This window comes from Brachyhypopomus gauderio, chromosome 12 (genome assembly GCF_052324685.1).
Source record: "Brachyhypopomus gauderio isolate BG-103 chromosome 12, BGAUD_0.2, whole genome shotgun sequence".
NCBI classification, from domain to species: Eukaryota; Metazoa; Chordata; class Actinopteri; order Gymnotiformes; family Hypopomidae; genus Brachyhypopomus; species Brachyhypopomus gauderio.
Window position 1 is genome coordinate 18,616,581 of NC_135222.1, and position 17,017 is coordinate 18,633,597.

Consider the following 17,017-nt stretch of genomic DNA (forward strand, 5'->3'; position numbering starts at 1 on the left):
TTCATCTTCAGTGTTACTAAAACAGCATTCCCCCCACAGAAACATCGCCAAAGGCAGAGCTTACATAACTCGGCACCACACTGCTAAGTTGACTCATTCTTTTGTTTCCTCTTACAGTTGGACTACTGTAAATGCACCATGCACTCTCTTACCCAAACATGCACTCTCATAACCCAAATGCCTGATAGCTTCACTTAGTGGTGCTAAGACCAGCATTCCTAAGCCCAGCCCTGTCCGTTCCTTGTTTAACTTGTTCACTGTTTTTTTATTCCTATGGTTTCCTTATGGCTGCTGTTTCCTTTTGTTTTTGGTTTTTTTTTTCTATTCATGTTTTAGTGCATAAATACGGGTATATAAATAAAGTTAACATAATGTCTCCGGAGTGTGTGGTCACGATGCAGTCATCATCAGAGACGAGAGGAAATAAAACTTTTTAATCTCCTACAGAAGGTTATGCAATATCAAATAACCCTCACTGTCTTATATTTAAACAGACTACCTTCTGTTGTGTGCACGGAGATGAAAACCAGCCCGTCCTTATGTGGGACCAGCTTTGCATAGCCGACGGCCCTCTTTGAATTTTTATGCATAACTGAGATTCATTCCGCTCCTAGTCACAATCAATCCAGTATTAACCCATGCATTAGTTGCATGGGTGAACACAGTTGGCGGAGATAGAGTCAAACTGCAGTCGTTAACTGGGTGAAAGGTGAATCTGGTGTGGTTCTTTTGAAAGTGACCTTAAGACGCGGTCCGTCTGTCCCTGGGTTGTTACCACTCACCATGCATGGACAAGGACTTTCCTCAGGTGGACGTGTGTCAATTGCATCTGGGTGGCATGTACCCCTTCGTCAGTGGGTCAATGGGGGGCAATGCAAACCCTTGCATTCATCTGAGGCCTCCCCATCTTGGGTATTGTGTAATGTCCACCCTGGGTGGTGGAAAAGCTTCAGATCCTTTGCAGATACTCAATCAGCCACATCCTTAAGAGAATTGTAAGCATCTTCCACACACATACACACACACACACACACACACACACATACACACACACACACACACACACATACACACACACACACACACACACACGCACACACACTGACATCCCAGACAGGTTGAAATGCATCAGTGGCTGGAATTAACAAGGAGCCAGGTCAATGAACTGGTCACTAATTCAATCTGAAGTCACAGTTTTCTCTGTGACCATATAAGGCCATTCTCATTTAATGTGTGCGTGTGAGAATGAGAGAGAGAGAATGAGAAAGAGTCAGTCTGAGTTTGAATCACCTGGTTAACGACTCCAATTGGAATAGACGGTCAGACCGAAGTGGTGCCAACCACTAAACCGAAGAACTTATAAGATCAGACTGAGATACTGCTGTATATTGAGCAAATGGCACCGGTGAATGAATGTGAGCCGCCCGCATAAGTGTTGCTAAAAGGACTGGGAAAAGAGTTAAAAACACTGGTAATTCCAAATTAGCTTCGATCATATGGTATAAAAGCAGGTTTGTATGCTAAAGCTCCTTGTTGCACTAGCAGTGCCTGGGCTACCCCTCTTCCCCCTAAAGTTCAATTTTCAGTGTGATTTCCTCCACCAAAGCACTTGAGCACCGGCGGCCTGTCACGTCCCACGTCACGCCCTATATAAAGAGAGTGCCGTATGGGACCTAATGGCTCTAAGCTCTCTCAATCAGCCGTCCCGATAATGGACCTTTCAGTGGAGACCACCAGCTAGCTGGGCCTGCAGTTGCCATGGATACCAACAGCTTAATGACAACAGTGAACACCTGGCCATTCTTGCCTGAAATTTGATAATTGACACGAGGTTTAGTGTTACTGGTCACGTCGACCTTCATGGGATTTTTTTTCATATTTAGTGGTGAACAGACCCATGCAACCCAGTTGCACTTGATTTACTGCGTTACCATGATATAAAGTGCAAAATGGTTTGATGTGATCAAAATGAACTTTATATGAGTTTAATCCCTTAAGCTACTGGAACCCAAACATTTTCACTTAGATGTGCCGGGTGAGCTCCTTATCCTGCCCTGCTGTTGAATACAACTCCAAATGTGACCATACATGTTTAATTTGGCTTCATATATCATGCTATTTGTTCTCATGATCCCTATTGAAAGGACCACATAACAAGTTGGCAGTGCCTGAACTGAATTTGTATTCAATGGGAAAATCAACAGAGTGCCTAAGTTTCCTGCCGACAGACTCACAATACAAAACCCTCCGCACAGCTAACATGACTGTTTTACATTCCAGTTTTGCACCACTTCAGTGCAGCAGATGCAAAATTAAATTGTGCTGTAAGATGTGAGATTTGTTCTTTCTCTCCCCCCGTATCGAGACGTGTACAGTAAGGATTCCGTCTTCTGTGCAAGCGGCCACAAATGCTACAACTGGAATCCTGCTGAGTGCAGACAGGCAGTGACTGTGTGGGTGATTATGAAGAAGCGGCTCTTCAAAACCCAAAGAAAATAATGAAATGCCCTTATGAGAACATGAAAGAAAATGAGACCTGTTATGTGGGAAACAGAGGACAGCTCTAGTAGCAATATTAGCATGACCTTAATTACTGATTACACAACCAGAATGATTACATATTTCTTTAATGCTGAGCCAATTAATTTTCAGCCTTTGAAATAGGAACCCATAAAAGCATTTTTTTGTACACAGTTATTAAATTTTTTTAGTGTGGTTTGACACACCTTGGATTATGAGCCAGGTAGAGAAGGGGCGGGGCAGGGGCGGGGCAGGGGCGGGGCAAGGGTGGAGGGAAGGTAGAACTACATAGGTTTGTGTGTGTGTTTGATGAAGAGTATTAATTAATGGCTTGTATAGTTTGTGCCTTTTGGCTTCCTGAGGGACAGATATACAGAGATGTATATTTATATATATATATAGAGAGAGAGAAAGAGAGAGACAGAGACAGAGAGGGAGAGAGAGAGAGAGAGACTGAGAGAATATGCATGTTTAGGAATTGTTGGCTTGTGTGTCAGAAAGGGGAAAGAAAAGTGTTCTGTTTTGATGTGTTTTGAGGATTCACTGTCAGTGAACCAGTTGAGAGCCACTTAATTAAAAACAGAGACAAGACACTTTAAAGGGTCTCTCTCTCTCTCTCTCTCTCTCTCTCTCCCTCGCTCACTCTTTCTCTCTTAAATTATGTACGCCTCATATCTCAGATATGCATAATAAAATGCTACTGTGCAAGCATTTGGAGCAGAACACCATGGCACTCTGTGCAGGAACTGCATGGCCTGCACTCAGTAAACACCACCAAAAGTAAATGGCGTGTAGCGTCTGTTTTATCCTGTTTGCATCCTGACCGTCAAATATCATCAGAACACCTGCTGCCAAAAGAAGAAGCACATTAATAGTTTGCATTTGTTTCATTACCTTGAAAAGCTCTGGGTTTGAAAATAGAAAGAGTGTTGTACTGTATAACCTGTATCTGCTGAAGACACTGTAGTTGTCCTTGACAGCAGTCCTGAATGCCATGGTAACACCAATGGCCACGATGCTCAATGATTTACACATTGATAAATTAGCCATTTACTAGTTCGTGGAGGTAATACTGACAGTCGCTGTCCAGTCAAACATCTTCCACTGTAACATTAGCTACCTGTTGTCACACCTGTTCTATCATCATCTTTCTTTTAACCCCTTCCCTTTTAAATCCTGTTCCTACCTTGCTTTCGCTAGACTGTTTTTTTAATCAAATTTTGTCAAAGTTTTTTTTTGTTGCCTTTTTACCATTGCCTTTTTATAAATGGCATTTCCTGTCAAATATAGAAGGGTCCTTAACATTTTATATATGCCCCACTCTCTTTAACACAACTATTTGTGTGGTGAGTTTACAAGCGTTTGGTGAAGCTATAATTGCTCCGTCATATGAACTAAATTACTATTAAAAGTGCACAACACAATTAAAATAAAGTGGTATGCACGAGACCCATGACCACCCTGCCTCTACTCAAGGTCAAGTTCAAGATGGTCGCGTGCGCCACTGCGGCGTTTCTGATCTTTGGCCCCACGCGGTGTTTGCACCTCTTGAGTTTTCTAACTTAGCGTTAATGAAAATGCACGAATCTGAATGGAGACCGGCTGAGCCACTGCCATTCCCACGGCTGTGTGTGTGTGTGTGTGTGTGTGTGTGTGTGTGTGCATAATATATTTTCGCCGTATGAGAAGCTCTGTGAGCATCTGTGCCGCAAAAGTATGACTCATGCCTAAAGGCGAGCACATATGCATTTGTACGAGCAATTTCGTTTTCGGAGAAAACTGCATGAATGAAAGCACCAGTATAAATGCATATAAGTGCTAGGTTGGCGCGACGTCCGCGCAGCCCTTGTAACTTCATCTTCACAGCCATGAGCGCAGTTGGAAGAAGTGGGTCAAGACTGGAGCACGCTGCTTCATGGATTCGCTGTTTGAGTCGTCGCCCGCAGGGGTTACTTTGCTTGAAACGAGTTTATAAAGTGCCGCATGTGGTCTGCGTGAAATGATCGTAATAAACAGGGAGCAACGGAAATAACGCTAGTACCTGACCAGAAAATAATTCCCACGAGTTGACGTTATCCCGCTGAACGAATGAGACGTTACATCAGGTGGCCTAATCACAGTAAGAATCGAACGCGCGCGCTCTTGCTCTCTCCCTCGCCATTTTATGCGCATTTAATATTTTATTTATGGATTTCGCACAATTATAAAAAGTGAGTCAAACCAAAGGAGAATGATGTAAAGTTAAAAGCACTCAAGCATAATAACATGTCATAGAGGCCAACCTTTTAACTAAATTGTAGATTAGTACAGAAATAGATTTTTTATGCTTGATGCTTGAAGAAATGTTTTAGGGTAGTACATGCCGTTCAAACTTTGATCTACTTGTATTGATCTTGTATTGTATTCGCGAGAGCGCCACCTAAGCAATTTACTTGTCTGACCTGTAACACATGGTTTTCTAACGGTACAGTTATATATTGTTGAAATGGGGTGACAGCATCTTTTGAAGGTTTGAGGGTCTGCGAGGTTTCTGGAATCTTTGCACTGGCGTCGGTAAAAAAACAAAACCTCGACTCCTCGCACTGAATTAACCTGATTAAGTTAATCCGTTTGTAAAAAAGCTCACTGTCTTGACTCATTCGAGTTCCTAAATAGGTATGAACTCAGTCTTGCAGTTCAGAAATTATTTAACTAATCAGCAGTGTGTGTTCTCTTTACTTTCAGAGAGCTCGGGCTAATTCCACGGCGCGTATTTGTTAGTAAGATAAAAGGATGCATCTTCACAACGGCCTGACTGTACAGAGCGGGCTCAGCAAAGCGCGCTCAACACTCAACGCTCTCCTAAACCCGCGGCATCTTAGCCCGCTTTTCCATTTAGGACCAGGGGACGAGGCACAATGGGGGGTTAAAGAGAGCGCGCGAGCGCTAGGAAAGAAATAAGTAACATAATCCGCGAGCGGATCAAAGGGGTTGGATTAGATTATTTTCTATTGCATCACGAGCCTGAAAGACCTATTAGATCAAAGGCTGAGATTTTGGGGAGGCGAATAATATCTGAATGCATTATTGAACAGCTGCGATGAGTAAGAGGGATGGATACGGATTTTTTTTGTCATAACAGCATGGCAGGGCACTCTGGCATAGTCCACGATACCGTAACCCAAGCCACGACGCTATTGTGGCTTCATTTGTTTGAATTCACGGCATAGGGAGAACAATAAGAGCAATCTGGAAATGGGATCAGGCCATGACTGATAGTAATTACTTGCTGTCTACACGATTAATAATTTAACGTAATTTCAGATCCAGCACTTTCCAGAGGGAGATAATGGCCCTGGCCCAAACACGCACGAACACATACGTGTACTCACTGTAGAACGCGCTTCTGAACAATGTGCTTAGATGGACACGGATCTTTCACATTAGCAGTTATAGGAACACAAGGCATCAGTGGTTAAAAATGGTTAAAGTTTTTGAAATGCAAATTATATAGTAACGAACATGCAAATGATGCGGTAACGAACATGTATTCCCCGCCCCAAGGGCATTACAAGCAATTTCCCGTCTCTACATCTCTAGTAAACCAGGTAAACAAAAGGTCAACTGTTAAGAGACAGCTGCCATTGACCCGGATCTAGAAGCGCCACATATTTAAATGGGTAAAACGTGTAAAACTTTATCAAGGCAATGTTTTATTACTTATTCGTGCAACAACTATACTGTAAAACCAAAACACACAGTGAGGCCATAAGCGACATTGACGTTGCTCCAAAAAACGGAAGATTACTTAGGATTCGCACGGCCGGGTGTTGTTCCTTTGCTTAGATTTCACGCACCACACCATTTGATTAGAAAATCTGCAGTATGGACAGAAGCGCCACAGCTGTATTCATCGGCAAAGCTGATGATAATCACGTGGCCAAAAAGCAAAACTGGTGCTGACGGATTTGTACCGAACGTAATCTATCATGCGTTACAAATGTATCGTGTTTATGGGAACAGGGAACAAAAATTTTTGAAACGGGCTTAAACTCCACATAGCAACAAATGATGCTTGGACAGAAAACAGACAGGCCGGCACGATTACTTAAAGAGAAGTAAAACAGCGATACTAACTCAAACACGAGCATGTCAACAGAGAAAAGAAAGTTAATTGAATTTGAGGGTCCATTTATGGTTCACACTATCCCTGCTCGGTTCTGCCAGAGGTGGAGGAAAGCCCCCATCTGTTTTATTAATCAGCGAGTGAGTTTGTTGTTGCTCACACAGCGGGTCCTTCGTAACAGGCGCGTGAGTAATCAGGCAGCTACACTGCAGGCTGTTTGTGTTGGTCTGGTCTGAATAGAAGGGAGGGCTGTGTGTGTGTGTGTGTGTGTGTGTGTGTGTGTGTGTGTGTGTGTGTGTGTGTGTGTGTGCTGGGGAGTGGGGGTGGGGGGGGCAAGTGTGTGGTCAGGTGAGTGAATGAACTGGAAAACCAATAGGATGCTGCAGGGAGGGGGTAACAGTTCAGATGTGCACACACACACACACACACACACACACACACACACACACACACACACGCATACCTGACTGATTACTGGAGTGGAAAACCCAGCACCCAAACTGAAATGAACGATGGCCTTATCCTGCACAGAATGGGACTGGAGATTTAGAAAAATCTGCACAACACTGAATTTCCCTTATGACGTAGTTTAAAGCATAGCGTGAGAAAATGCACCTTTTGCTTATTTTTGGCCTGTTTTGTTGTTTCTTATTTCTTTCACTTTAGACAGGACCAACAAATCTTATCAGGACTGTAGGGCGATGCACATGCAGGCATCCGTCAGCAGGATGCAGCTGGCAGAAGGCACCGGAAAGAGCCGAAATTTCATTAGCATGTCTGCATTCACATGCTTTGAGTGCTTTAACGTTGCTTGGTCATGATAAGATGGATGACTGCAAACATGAGGAGGAACCTGTTTGCTGTAATAGTTTGTTTCAGAGCAAATGTGGGCTGTTAACATGTAATCTGGGAAATTCTAACCACACGTTGCTGGTGCGTGTATTAAGCAGCTACGCCATGCAACCTGACTCCAGCTACCAGGCGGTATTCATAACCTGCACTCTCTGCAACCACAGATGCATTATGTGTCTTGCAGCTTTCCAGAGCTTAAAATGTCTGTCTGCCAGTATGAGTGAATGAGTAAGTTGGAAAAAGAACGAGAAAAACGATCCCCTGCTGGTTTGGGAGAGAATGGAAATGTCGAAAGGCCGGCTGAGGTCAAGAATGGCGTGGCCAGGTTGACGAGATGTTAACGATGTGCTCCTGCATTCATGTCTGTAGCTGAAATACACTCAGGAGATGATGCAAAGCAAAGCTTCTCCCGCACACACAAAGAGTCAGATCATCAAATAAAGAACAGAGAAGAATGCCATCCAAACAGCAATCCAGGTACAACAGCACTCAAAAAACCAGAGGGGGGTTGGGGTGCAGAAACATTAAATTAAGATTTGAATCCTAAATGCATGTATTTTAAACTAGTTTTTCAGGTACATTTTCTGGTTTTCAGCAGATGTTATTGTTTAAAAAGCTTGCACCAGGGCAACTGAAATTGCCACGGTTGTAAATCTTGTTGGAAGCCCGTACCTCATCACTCAAAGGTAGAGATTTGTGTGATGACCTGATTTGGGACGACCCAACTATGACTCTCCAGGAGGAGATCGGAATACAAATGTTTTTTCTTTGCTATTGCATGTCAGAAATCTTGTGACTGACTTTAGATATGAGCATGTAAACATGAACAAAACGAAGATAAGATGTTCTCAACTAGTTGGACTTTGCAAACATTCTGATTTAAAATAGGGTCATTCTTATCAGCCAGGGGTTTTGTTGCAAGAAGAGATCATTGCGATGATAAAATTTGCAACATCTGACAAGACAGTGACTGCAATTGCCTTCAATATTTCAGTTGTTTCATTGAAAATCTTTTGGGGTTTTGGGTCTAGTGGCTACTATCTAGTGAGCAATAAATTTTTAATATCAAACATAGTGGTCGATGAAGCTCTTTGTTTACTAAGGATGAGAATAAAAAATACCACATAGCATAAAGTCAATAATGGATAATGGAATAATAAAGAGAGGTGTGGTAGGAAAATAAAATACTTTATTATTCATGTGCTCTTTGTTTTCACACCACAGGCTTAAGAGGTCTGAGAATGAATCACTGTTTTAGTAGGAGAGGGTGCAGAGGGTAGCAAATCTGTAGACAAATATTAAATTCCCACCACAGATTCCAGTGCAGACTGATGAGAGTGGTGTGGCTGAACAGCAGACAATCATGGAAAACACATCGAACAACAGTCTGGAATGACAAACACGGAAAGGATGGAATACGACCACTAATGAGTTAGGTGTGGTAATGACCTACAGACTTCCACTTGTCACTGTACAGCAATTCTTTTGCACCTCATATTCAACCATAATAGCACATGCAGAATATTGTGCTTGACGGGGCATCTACTGCTCGCTCCTCTGAAACAGATCAGAGAAGTATTTGGCACCTTTATAAGGGCACCACTTATGTTGTTGTAATAAATTACAGTATCATGTAGTTGGGCAACAACTGATTTGATAAAGTTTGGGTTTGCAAAACTAGACAAGGTTTTGATGCAATCTTATTTTTTTTGTAACTTTTTCTTTTTGTCATAAAATTATAAAACATACATACAATATATACAATATGTTTACCATTTTACACTCCGTTTGTTTCTTTGTGAATTAGAAGCTGCACAAGTCGCATTTGTAAACAGTTTGATTTGGGCTGTAAGCTCAGTCTTATAGAGGCTCATTGTCACATGTTGGAAAGCTCCATAAGTTTCCGGTCCAGAGCCTGCATCTCACTGTTCATTTTTAAAGGAAGCTCCACTTCCAGCCTCTTCTTTTTATGTTTTTTCTGTCTCGTACAACATATGTATGCAATCAGCAGCACCACTACAAGAAACAGTCCTAGACAAGTGGCGCTGAGTGCAATAAGAACTGGCTGGCACGGGAACATTTCATTATACTCCGGCCCCCGGGCCAACCTGTTGGGTGGCCTAATCTCCTCAATGCCGATTTCCGCTTCTCTGGTCAACAGGCTCTGGACGTAGGTCTCATTGCTGATGGTCTCGTTGACAAACAGGTTGACCAGGATGGTGGAGTACAGGGGCTCAGGCTGGCCGTGGTCAGTGACTTTGACCAGCAGACTGTAGAGGCCCCGGTTGCTCAAGGACTTTTTGAGAGTGATGTTTCCTGTGTTGGGGTCGATGTCAAATGAGCCTGTCTCGCCACCCCTACGTTTGATGATGCTGTAAGCGATTACTGCGTTCATGCCGGTGTCCCTGTCCACGGCGTACACTTCTGTGATGGATGTCCCTGGGAGCGTAGAGGGAAGAACCAGCATGTAGGACTGGTTGGACTGAGGAAACAGCACAGTGGGTGGGTTGTCATTGACGTCCAGAAGTAGAATAGTAACCATGGCGATGCAGGAGAGGGCAGGCTCTCCCCCATCTACAGCCTCAATCCAGAGGTAGTAGGTTCCCTGCTGTTCCCTGTCCAGAGAGGTTTTTGCCCTCAAGGTCCCCCTTCCTGTGTCAATCATAAAGATGTCACTTCCGTTGAGAATCGACAGCGCCACCCAGCCGTTTTCTCCCGCATCTGCATCCATGACGGACAACACGCCAATCTCCCCAAATCCTGGAAAGTTCTCCGGCACAAAGAAGGTGAAGTCTTTGTTGATGAATCGAGGGCTGTTGTCGTTGCGGTCCAGTACTGTAACAACTACCGTGGCGATAGACTCCTTCCTCGGTGTGCCACAGTCGACTGCTCGCACCATGAACCGGTAGGTCTCTTTCTCCTCACGGTCGAGGGAGGTGCTCACAGTCAAAACTCCTGTCAGCCGGTCCAGATGAAAGATGGAGGGTGCGTCTGACCCAAGGAGATAAAGCACAACGCCCCTGATATCGCTGTCCTCATCGGTGGCCTGCAGTTTAGTGAGAAACATGTCTGGAGTGTTGTTCTCCTCAACCGTGATGTCAATCATCGATTGCTTAAAGACAGGTGCATTATCGTTGACGTCTAGCACCTGCACCTTCAGCGATGTCCTAGCAATTAATCCATTAGTGCTTTGGACCACTACAGTCAATTCATAATCCTTCTGCTGCTCATAATCCAACAGATCAGTGGTCTCCAGCAAGAACTCATTTTTAAAGTGCTTGTATGGCAAGAGCCTGAATGGTCCGGTCCCTTCTAGAAGGCACACCTCACCTTGGCTTGGCTCGGTGTTCTTTATGGTGAAAAACGCAACTGGGGAAAATGGTGGCTCAGATTCGCTTAGGGAAACCACACCATTGTGTTCTGAAGCGATATAGCGTGGTATGATCACAGGTGGACCTGAAACCACACTGACAACGTTGAGAGTAACCGTAGCAACATCAGGGATGCAAGCCGGCCCGTTTGCCAGCACAGCCAACCTGTAGATCTTTACAGTGTCTGTGTCAATTTTTCCAGCTAGCTTAATGACCCCTGTAGACGAATCCAAATGAAACCGGCTCCTGGTTTCTTGGGTGACCCGCTCACTGAAAGTGTAGGTGATTTGGGCATTGGAGCCCTGATCGGGATCAAAGGCGTGCACGCGTGTCAGCTGTGCACCCTTAGTGGCGTTTCCGAAGAGTGTCACATTCACCTGCGACTCGGTGAACTTCGGGCAGTTGTCGTTCACGTCTGTGATGACGATTCTAAAAGTGGCAGTGCCCAAAAGAGGCGGAGAGCCTCCGTCCTCTGCTATGATTTCAGTGACATATTCCGCCTGTGTCTCCCTGTCGAGCGACTCAGTAATGATCAGCATAGGTGTCAGCTCTCCCCCCTCGTTCTCCTCCACGTCCAGTGTGAAAACACCATAGTTGTCAACCAGCCAGTAGGTCTGCACGCTGTAGATTCCTACGTCAGGATCTACAGCAGATTGCTCTACTGCAAAGCGACTGTTCACTGGTGCATTTTCAGGAACCGACACCCTGATCTCATCCACAGGGAAATGTGGCCTGTTGTCATTAACATCTTCAATTATGATTTTGATCTTAACCAGCTGGAAGAACTGCTGTGGCAGAATGATCACATCCAGAAAGAGGGCGCAACCCTGGCCCTCGTGGGAGTCTGCACACAGAGCCTCTCTGTCGATCTCCAGGGCAGATGTGTACAGCTCCCCGGTGGTATTATTCAGGTGCACATACTGAGAGCCTATCTGCTTTAGCTCCAGATTGAACAAGCGAGGAGGATCAACCGAGAAATCCAACTTTAAGTCTGAACCGATAGCCCCAATGAGAATTCCCTTGGATAAACCTTCATTTATCTTATAGACGAGATGACTGAAATTTGAAGAGCAGGAGAGAGGGCTGGTATAAAGCAGAAGAATGCACAAAGCCTGAAAACAAACATAAACAAAAGAAAAGGTTAAAGACACAGAAAGGCTTACAAGCAACACAATGATGAAGTATATGTCATTTATCTTTAGTGTCATTTATCTTTAGTTTTTTGTTCTCAGTAACAAAAAAAAAGTCAAGGTAGGTACATTTAAGCACAAACAGCTACATAAGCCAGTGATTTAGAAAAGACATAGCCTACAATGCAACATTATTAAATCGTAGTTGTTTTTTTTTTTTACCAGAACAAACTTCCATAATACAACTACAAACTGCACTAAACGTGCCAGTGAGCTTACAATCCTCTCGTATTAAGTCTTGGTCAAGACATGTCGTTGTTTCAGCCAGTAAATTATTATATAGCCATTATATAGCACAAGTTAAAAAAAACAAATTTTTGTCATAGAAACTTACCCAGAACTTTCCTTTACTTCCTTTTAAAAAACAGACACGTCCATTTATGTTTGACATGTTTCCCTTTCAATGTTAGCACCACAGGGAACGCGGAAAAAAATCACTAGTGCCGCGGACGCATGATAAGCGCCGGTGCGGGTGAGATCCGTCAGTTCCAATGCCTCATCTGCGTCTGAGCTGAACTAGTCATTCATCTCCTTCTCAGACTGCAGACACGCCCACAGCATGCTAATTATATTTGGACCCGGCCAATGAGTATTGTCGCATACGAGTTTGGGTCGCTCCGGACCTCGCAATTCACGCATTCGAACAATTTTTTTTCCTCTGCGTTTTTTTTTGTGTGCGTGGTGCATGAGTGGTCGGCAGGCGTACATGCAGTCCATGAAAAAAAACAACTTAGTGTTCTTACAGTATTGTAATATGCATGGGTTATAGGAGCGAGCAAACCAGTGCTACTGTCGGTGAGGGACGTCAACTGAATCTCTTTAAAACCTGCAGCACTAAGCAACGGGATCTTGTTTCAGACAATCAGTCAGTTGTTTTGTTTTACTTAAAAGTGTGTTCCTGGTTGAGCTCAGACAGCAGAATACGAGAGAGAGAGAGAGAGAGAGAGAGAGGGGGGGGGGTGGAGACTGAAGTACTAAATTAGTATTTCATTTACATAGTTAAAATCTGTTAGGAAACATTTCCATATGAATTAAGTGCTCTGCGGCGACAGATAGGTCTTCGTTGGTTTTTCTATTAGTACACGCTCTTCGCAATAAGTCTTGACATTAAACGCACTCGTACAGAAACTTACACTTACGGATATTTCCAGCAGCGCTCAGATCATCGCTGTGCGCAGGACGACGCGTGACACGAGACTGCACGCGAGAGGGAATCAGCGGCAGCGCGCGAGGGCTGAGGACAGGAGCGAGGCGCGAGAGGTCGACTTCCTCGTGCGAACTTAAACATCAAGTCAAATCAAATCTTAATTCCCGCGTGTTTTAACTCCCACAGCGGCTGCTACTTGAGATCTAAACATATTGCCTATGGGTTGTACAGACGTCCGAGAGCACCTGATCGTATCTGTGAGATAGCCTGAGAGACTCAGCTTGACTGAAGTAGAAACAGAAACTTTCAAGACTGATATCTCCCACTACAAAGATAATCACACTCGTTGTAACATTGCGTGCCACTGTGCTTGCAATGTGTCCATGCAATGTGTCATCTCTCATTTTCTGTCCCATTTCATATGTTTACATGAATGAACGATTTGTTGATGCTCAGTAACCAATGACCTAGTCCAGTACCTTCCACGTTATTCGTAATCAAAAAGCTGATCTCACTGTTCCCAGTTTCTCTATCTTGAGATATAACCGGGAATTTTGTTTGTAAATTTACACGACATAAATGTTTTTTAATTGTTAGAACTGTTTTTGTCCCTGTGGAACTACCGTGCCATTCATTTACCTTTCACTAGCTTGCACATCTTTTGTGGGAAAATATTAATTTCCTTGTATTCAAAATTGTTGATTCACACCAAGAACAGTGGCATCAATCTTCGTAGGAGGTAGCAGTGCATTCTGCAATGATCATGTTAATGCGTATTACCAACAAGAATAAGCATGTAGGTGCACGATTTGACCTTGGTGTTTCTGGATCTGGGTTTTTCCTGACATGTCACCCCCCAACCTACAGCTAGGGTTCATAAGCTTGCTGTTGATTAGCGAGGATGCCTATAGGACATGTCTTCACAGGTATTGTTCCGCTGGAGTCAACACCAACGTGTGGAACGTAAACATGCGGAGACAGGCACGGCAGAAATCACTTCACAGGAGTTCTGCCTGGTCTCGTTGGTGCCGCAATCTTTCGGTGGCCTCGTATCAGACGTGTCATTCCAGGTATACGATAGCCCGAACCCCTGACACACTTACACACCCTGCAGCTGGGAGGAGGCACTGCTGCCCAAAATATAACTCCTCCGCGACAGGATTTTGTCATTTGCATGAATAAATGATTCAGAGTTCTTTTGTCCTGCGCTGTTTTTAACCGGATGAGCTACCTGTATCACATTCTGATTGGATTATAACAATGAGCTGATGACACAAAATCTGCACTGTCACGGCTTCCGTTAAGTGCCACACCCGCTTCTCGGCGGTGAAGCTCTCCTTAGAGTGCTCAGAGGCCCAGCAATGAGAATGAAAATTGCTCTGACTCAGGAATGGCCAGAAATGGACCAGCTGGTTCTGGCAATCCTGCGAGACACCTCTGGCTTCAGGCCCCCTTTGCCGCATGTTAGGTCTTGGCTTCCTGTCTGCCGCAGTGCTGCAAAGACATGGATCTCCTGTATTGTGTAAGTTCCAGTGTCATGGGTCGACCCTCCGACACAGACTTAGGTAAGACTCAAGGTGCTGAGAGAGGCGGGAAGGTTTCAGACTCGTACATCGCCTTTGGCCAGGGCTGTGAAGTGAAGTGATGTGCCCCCCCTCCCCCCCTCCTCCCTTAGCAGAGAATCGGTTTGTTACTGGGATCTGACCAAAACGTTTGGACAGGGGGATGAAACAGTGGCAGGGTTTCACTCTCCCTCACTGCTATGTAACTGCAGCAACACACCTGACCTTTATAGGCGAACAGCTGGTTAGTTCTCCTCAGAACGCGTGAATGTGCCTCAACTGCTCTCTGCAGCTCTGGGAGCAGAAGACCTGTCCTGGATAAGAAGAGACTACAACGGGCAGAACCGCTACAAACGGCAATTACACAGCTGGCTAAGAAAGCAGGTGGCAAATGAATGGGCAGAGAATTAGACTGTTTAAAAAGTATTTTAAAAAGCAAAACAATATAAACCCACTTCACAGACATGTTGGACAATTTCCCTCCCTGGGTTGTACTGACGGCCAAGCAACACGCCATCAGTCTAATTGGAGAATTGGCTTCAGGTAACAGTGGTCAGCTACGAGAACGCAGGGGTGAAAGCTTTTTCATCTCACTGGCTGCCTGTAACGGGAACAGCGCCTCATCTGTTCCTGGATCAGTTCTGTGTCTCACCTACTTACAGAGGGCTAACAGGGATGGATACTGTGCAGGTTTCCAGATCAGTGTCAATACTGGAACTTTCACTGATATACAACAGCTCATCTTCATTAAGCCACCGCAATGTGATGGGTCTGTCCTAATGGTGTCTAAAATCTAAGATGAATGTGCATGCATTATCAGTGTTTGAATATTCGTTATTAGATCCGCCCCCCATTATATCTAGCCTGTGGCTTTGCACTAAACTCATTCTCTTTGCTGCGAGTGTGTAGCCATTAGACAGCTCACATTAAGATCACATTTGCGCGAGGGTGTAATTCTTATTCTGCCCAATATGTCTGCAACACCATGGGCCACTGTCCATAAAATGCTGCATAAAACCAAGCTTGCATCGGACGATAAAACCACTGTGATCAAATGCAAGATCTGCAGGGCAGAACGAGGAGTTGGTTCGAATGCCTGTGGTTGCTCATTACGATGTGAACAGGTGCTGCACGGGCACATATTTATTCGGGAAATGAGACCGTCGTCCACGAGAGAGTGTCTGGCAGCTTTTGGGCTTTTATCAGTTCTGGAGAGAGATCGCGCGTGTACCGCGAGTCGTTTAAAGGTGCTTCGAGGACGAGAAGAGAAACACATTATGGAAATGGTATTGCATCAGTTGCCTGTTAAAACGTTGGAGGCTGCAGTAATCTCGTTGCGGATCGCCCGCCATATGTCCGATCACTCAGGGTAGAGGTTTTAATTAAAATGCCACTAAGCAGTGGTAATAGGGAGACGGAAGCGTGGAGAAGATCTAAAGGTAGGTCTACTATGTGACGGGCATAAGTAATGAGAGAAAAGGAGCCATCAAAGACAATAAAGCTTAAAGTTTTATTAAAGGAAACAGGCGGTGGTGTAACATTCAAAGGCCCTGGCCCTTCTAATAAAACAAAAACATCTGTTAAATCACCAACAGAAATTATTTTATTGTCTCTTGATATATAGCACAGACTTGGCAGATTTAAGACTTATTCTAGTTCTTACCAGTGCGTAGTTTTCAAAAGTGCCTAAAATAAAAAAAAGTTCTCACCATCTCCCTCCTTCTCTCCTGCATTTCAATATATATCCAAGTGTTTGTACAATGACAAACCTTACAGCAGAGGAGTGGATTTCAGGTGCCTGAATAAACATCTTAGAAGATGTACGGGAATACCACAAAATTATGCCCCCCCTGACAGGTAGCAGACAGGCCTCAGGCTTCCAGATACAGCTTCCTTCCTTATTTATTTGATTGCTTGATTCACTCAGTATTGACGGAGAAAAAAAGCTCCAGTGCAGTTTAGACATTTGCACGTTTGAATAATTCATTAAATTAATGAAAAAAGTAAACTTAGGGAAATGCACCAGTGTGGTAAAGGAATAAAAACCTCCAGAACTAATTTTCATATTGGAGAATGTGGACGTGCTGCTGATGATTCTAAGTGTTCATAATCTGTAATTTGTTTCTCTAATAACAATATCAAGAAGGAGTGAATGCCATTATTGTGATACATACACACACACACCTCCACACACAGCGTTGTGTGCAGCGTCTGTGGGCGAGAGGAGGAATGAGGAGTGTGTGGTGCCCTGAGGCCTTTGTGGAATGATG

The 17,017-nt window shown here is 44.2% G+C and overlaps 1 protein-coding gene across 1 annotated transcript; it reads right to left on the reverse strand.

Annotated features, from left to right (window-relative positions):
- Positions 1-8,657: 8,657 nt before the first annotated feature.
- Positions 8,658-13,132, reverse strand: pcdh20 (protocadherin 20). Its single transcript, XM_077023490.1, has 2 exons — positions 12,373-13,132; positions 8,658-11,960 (listed from the first exon to the last, which is right to left on the reverse strand). The coding sequence occupies exons 1-2, from the start codon at positions 12,427-12,429 to the stop codon at positions 9,354-9,356; spliced, it is 2,664 nt and encodes an 887-aa protein (XP_076879605.1). The 5' UTR covers positions 12,430-13,132; the 3' UTR covers positions 8,658-9,353.
- Between the last annotated feature and the right edge of the window lie 3,885 nt (positions 13,133-17,017).

Excerpts from the sequence above, each read along its gene's own strand:
- pcdh20 (XM_077023490.1), bottom strand. The coding sequence starts at position 12,429 with ATGTCAAACATAAATGGACGTGTCTGTTTTTTAAAAGGAAGTAAAGGA. Across the intron at positions 11,961-12,372 it reads GAAGTAAAGGAAAGTTCTGG|GCTTTGTGCATTCTTCTGCT; the intron begins GTAAGTTTCTAT and ends GTTTGTTTTCAG.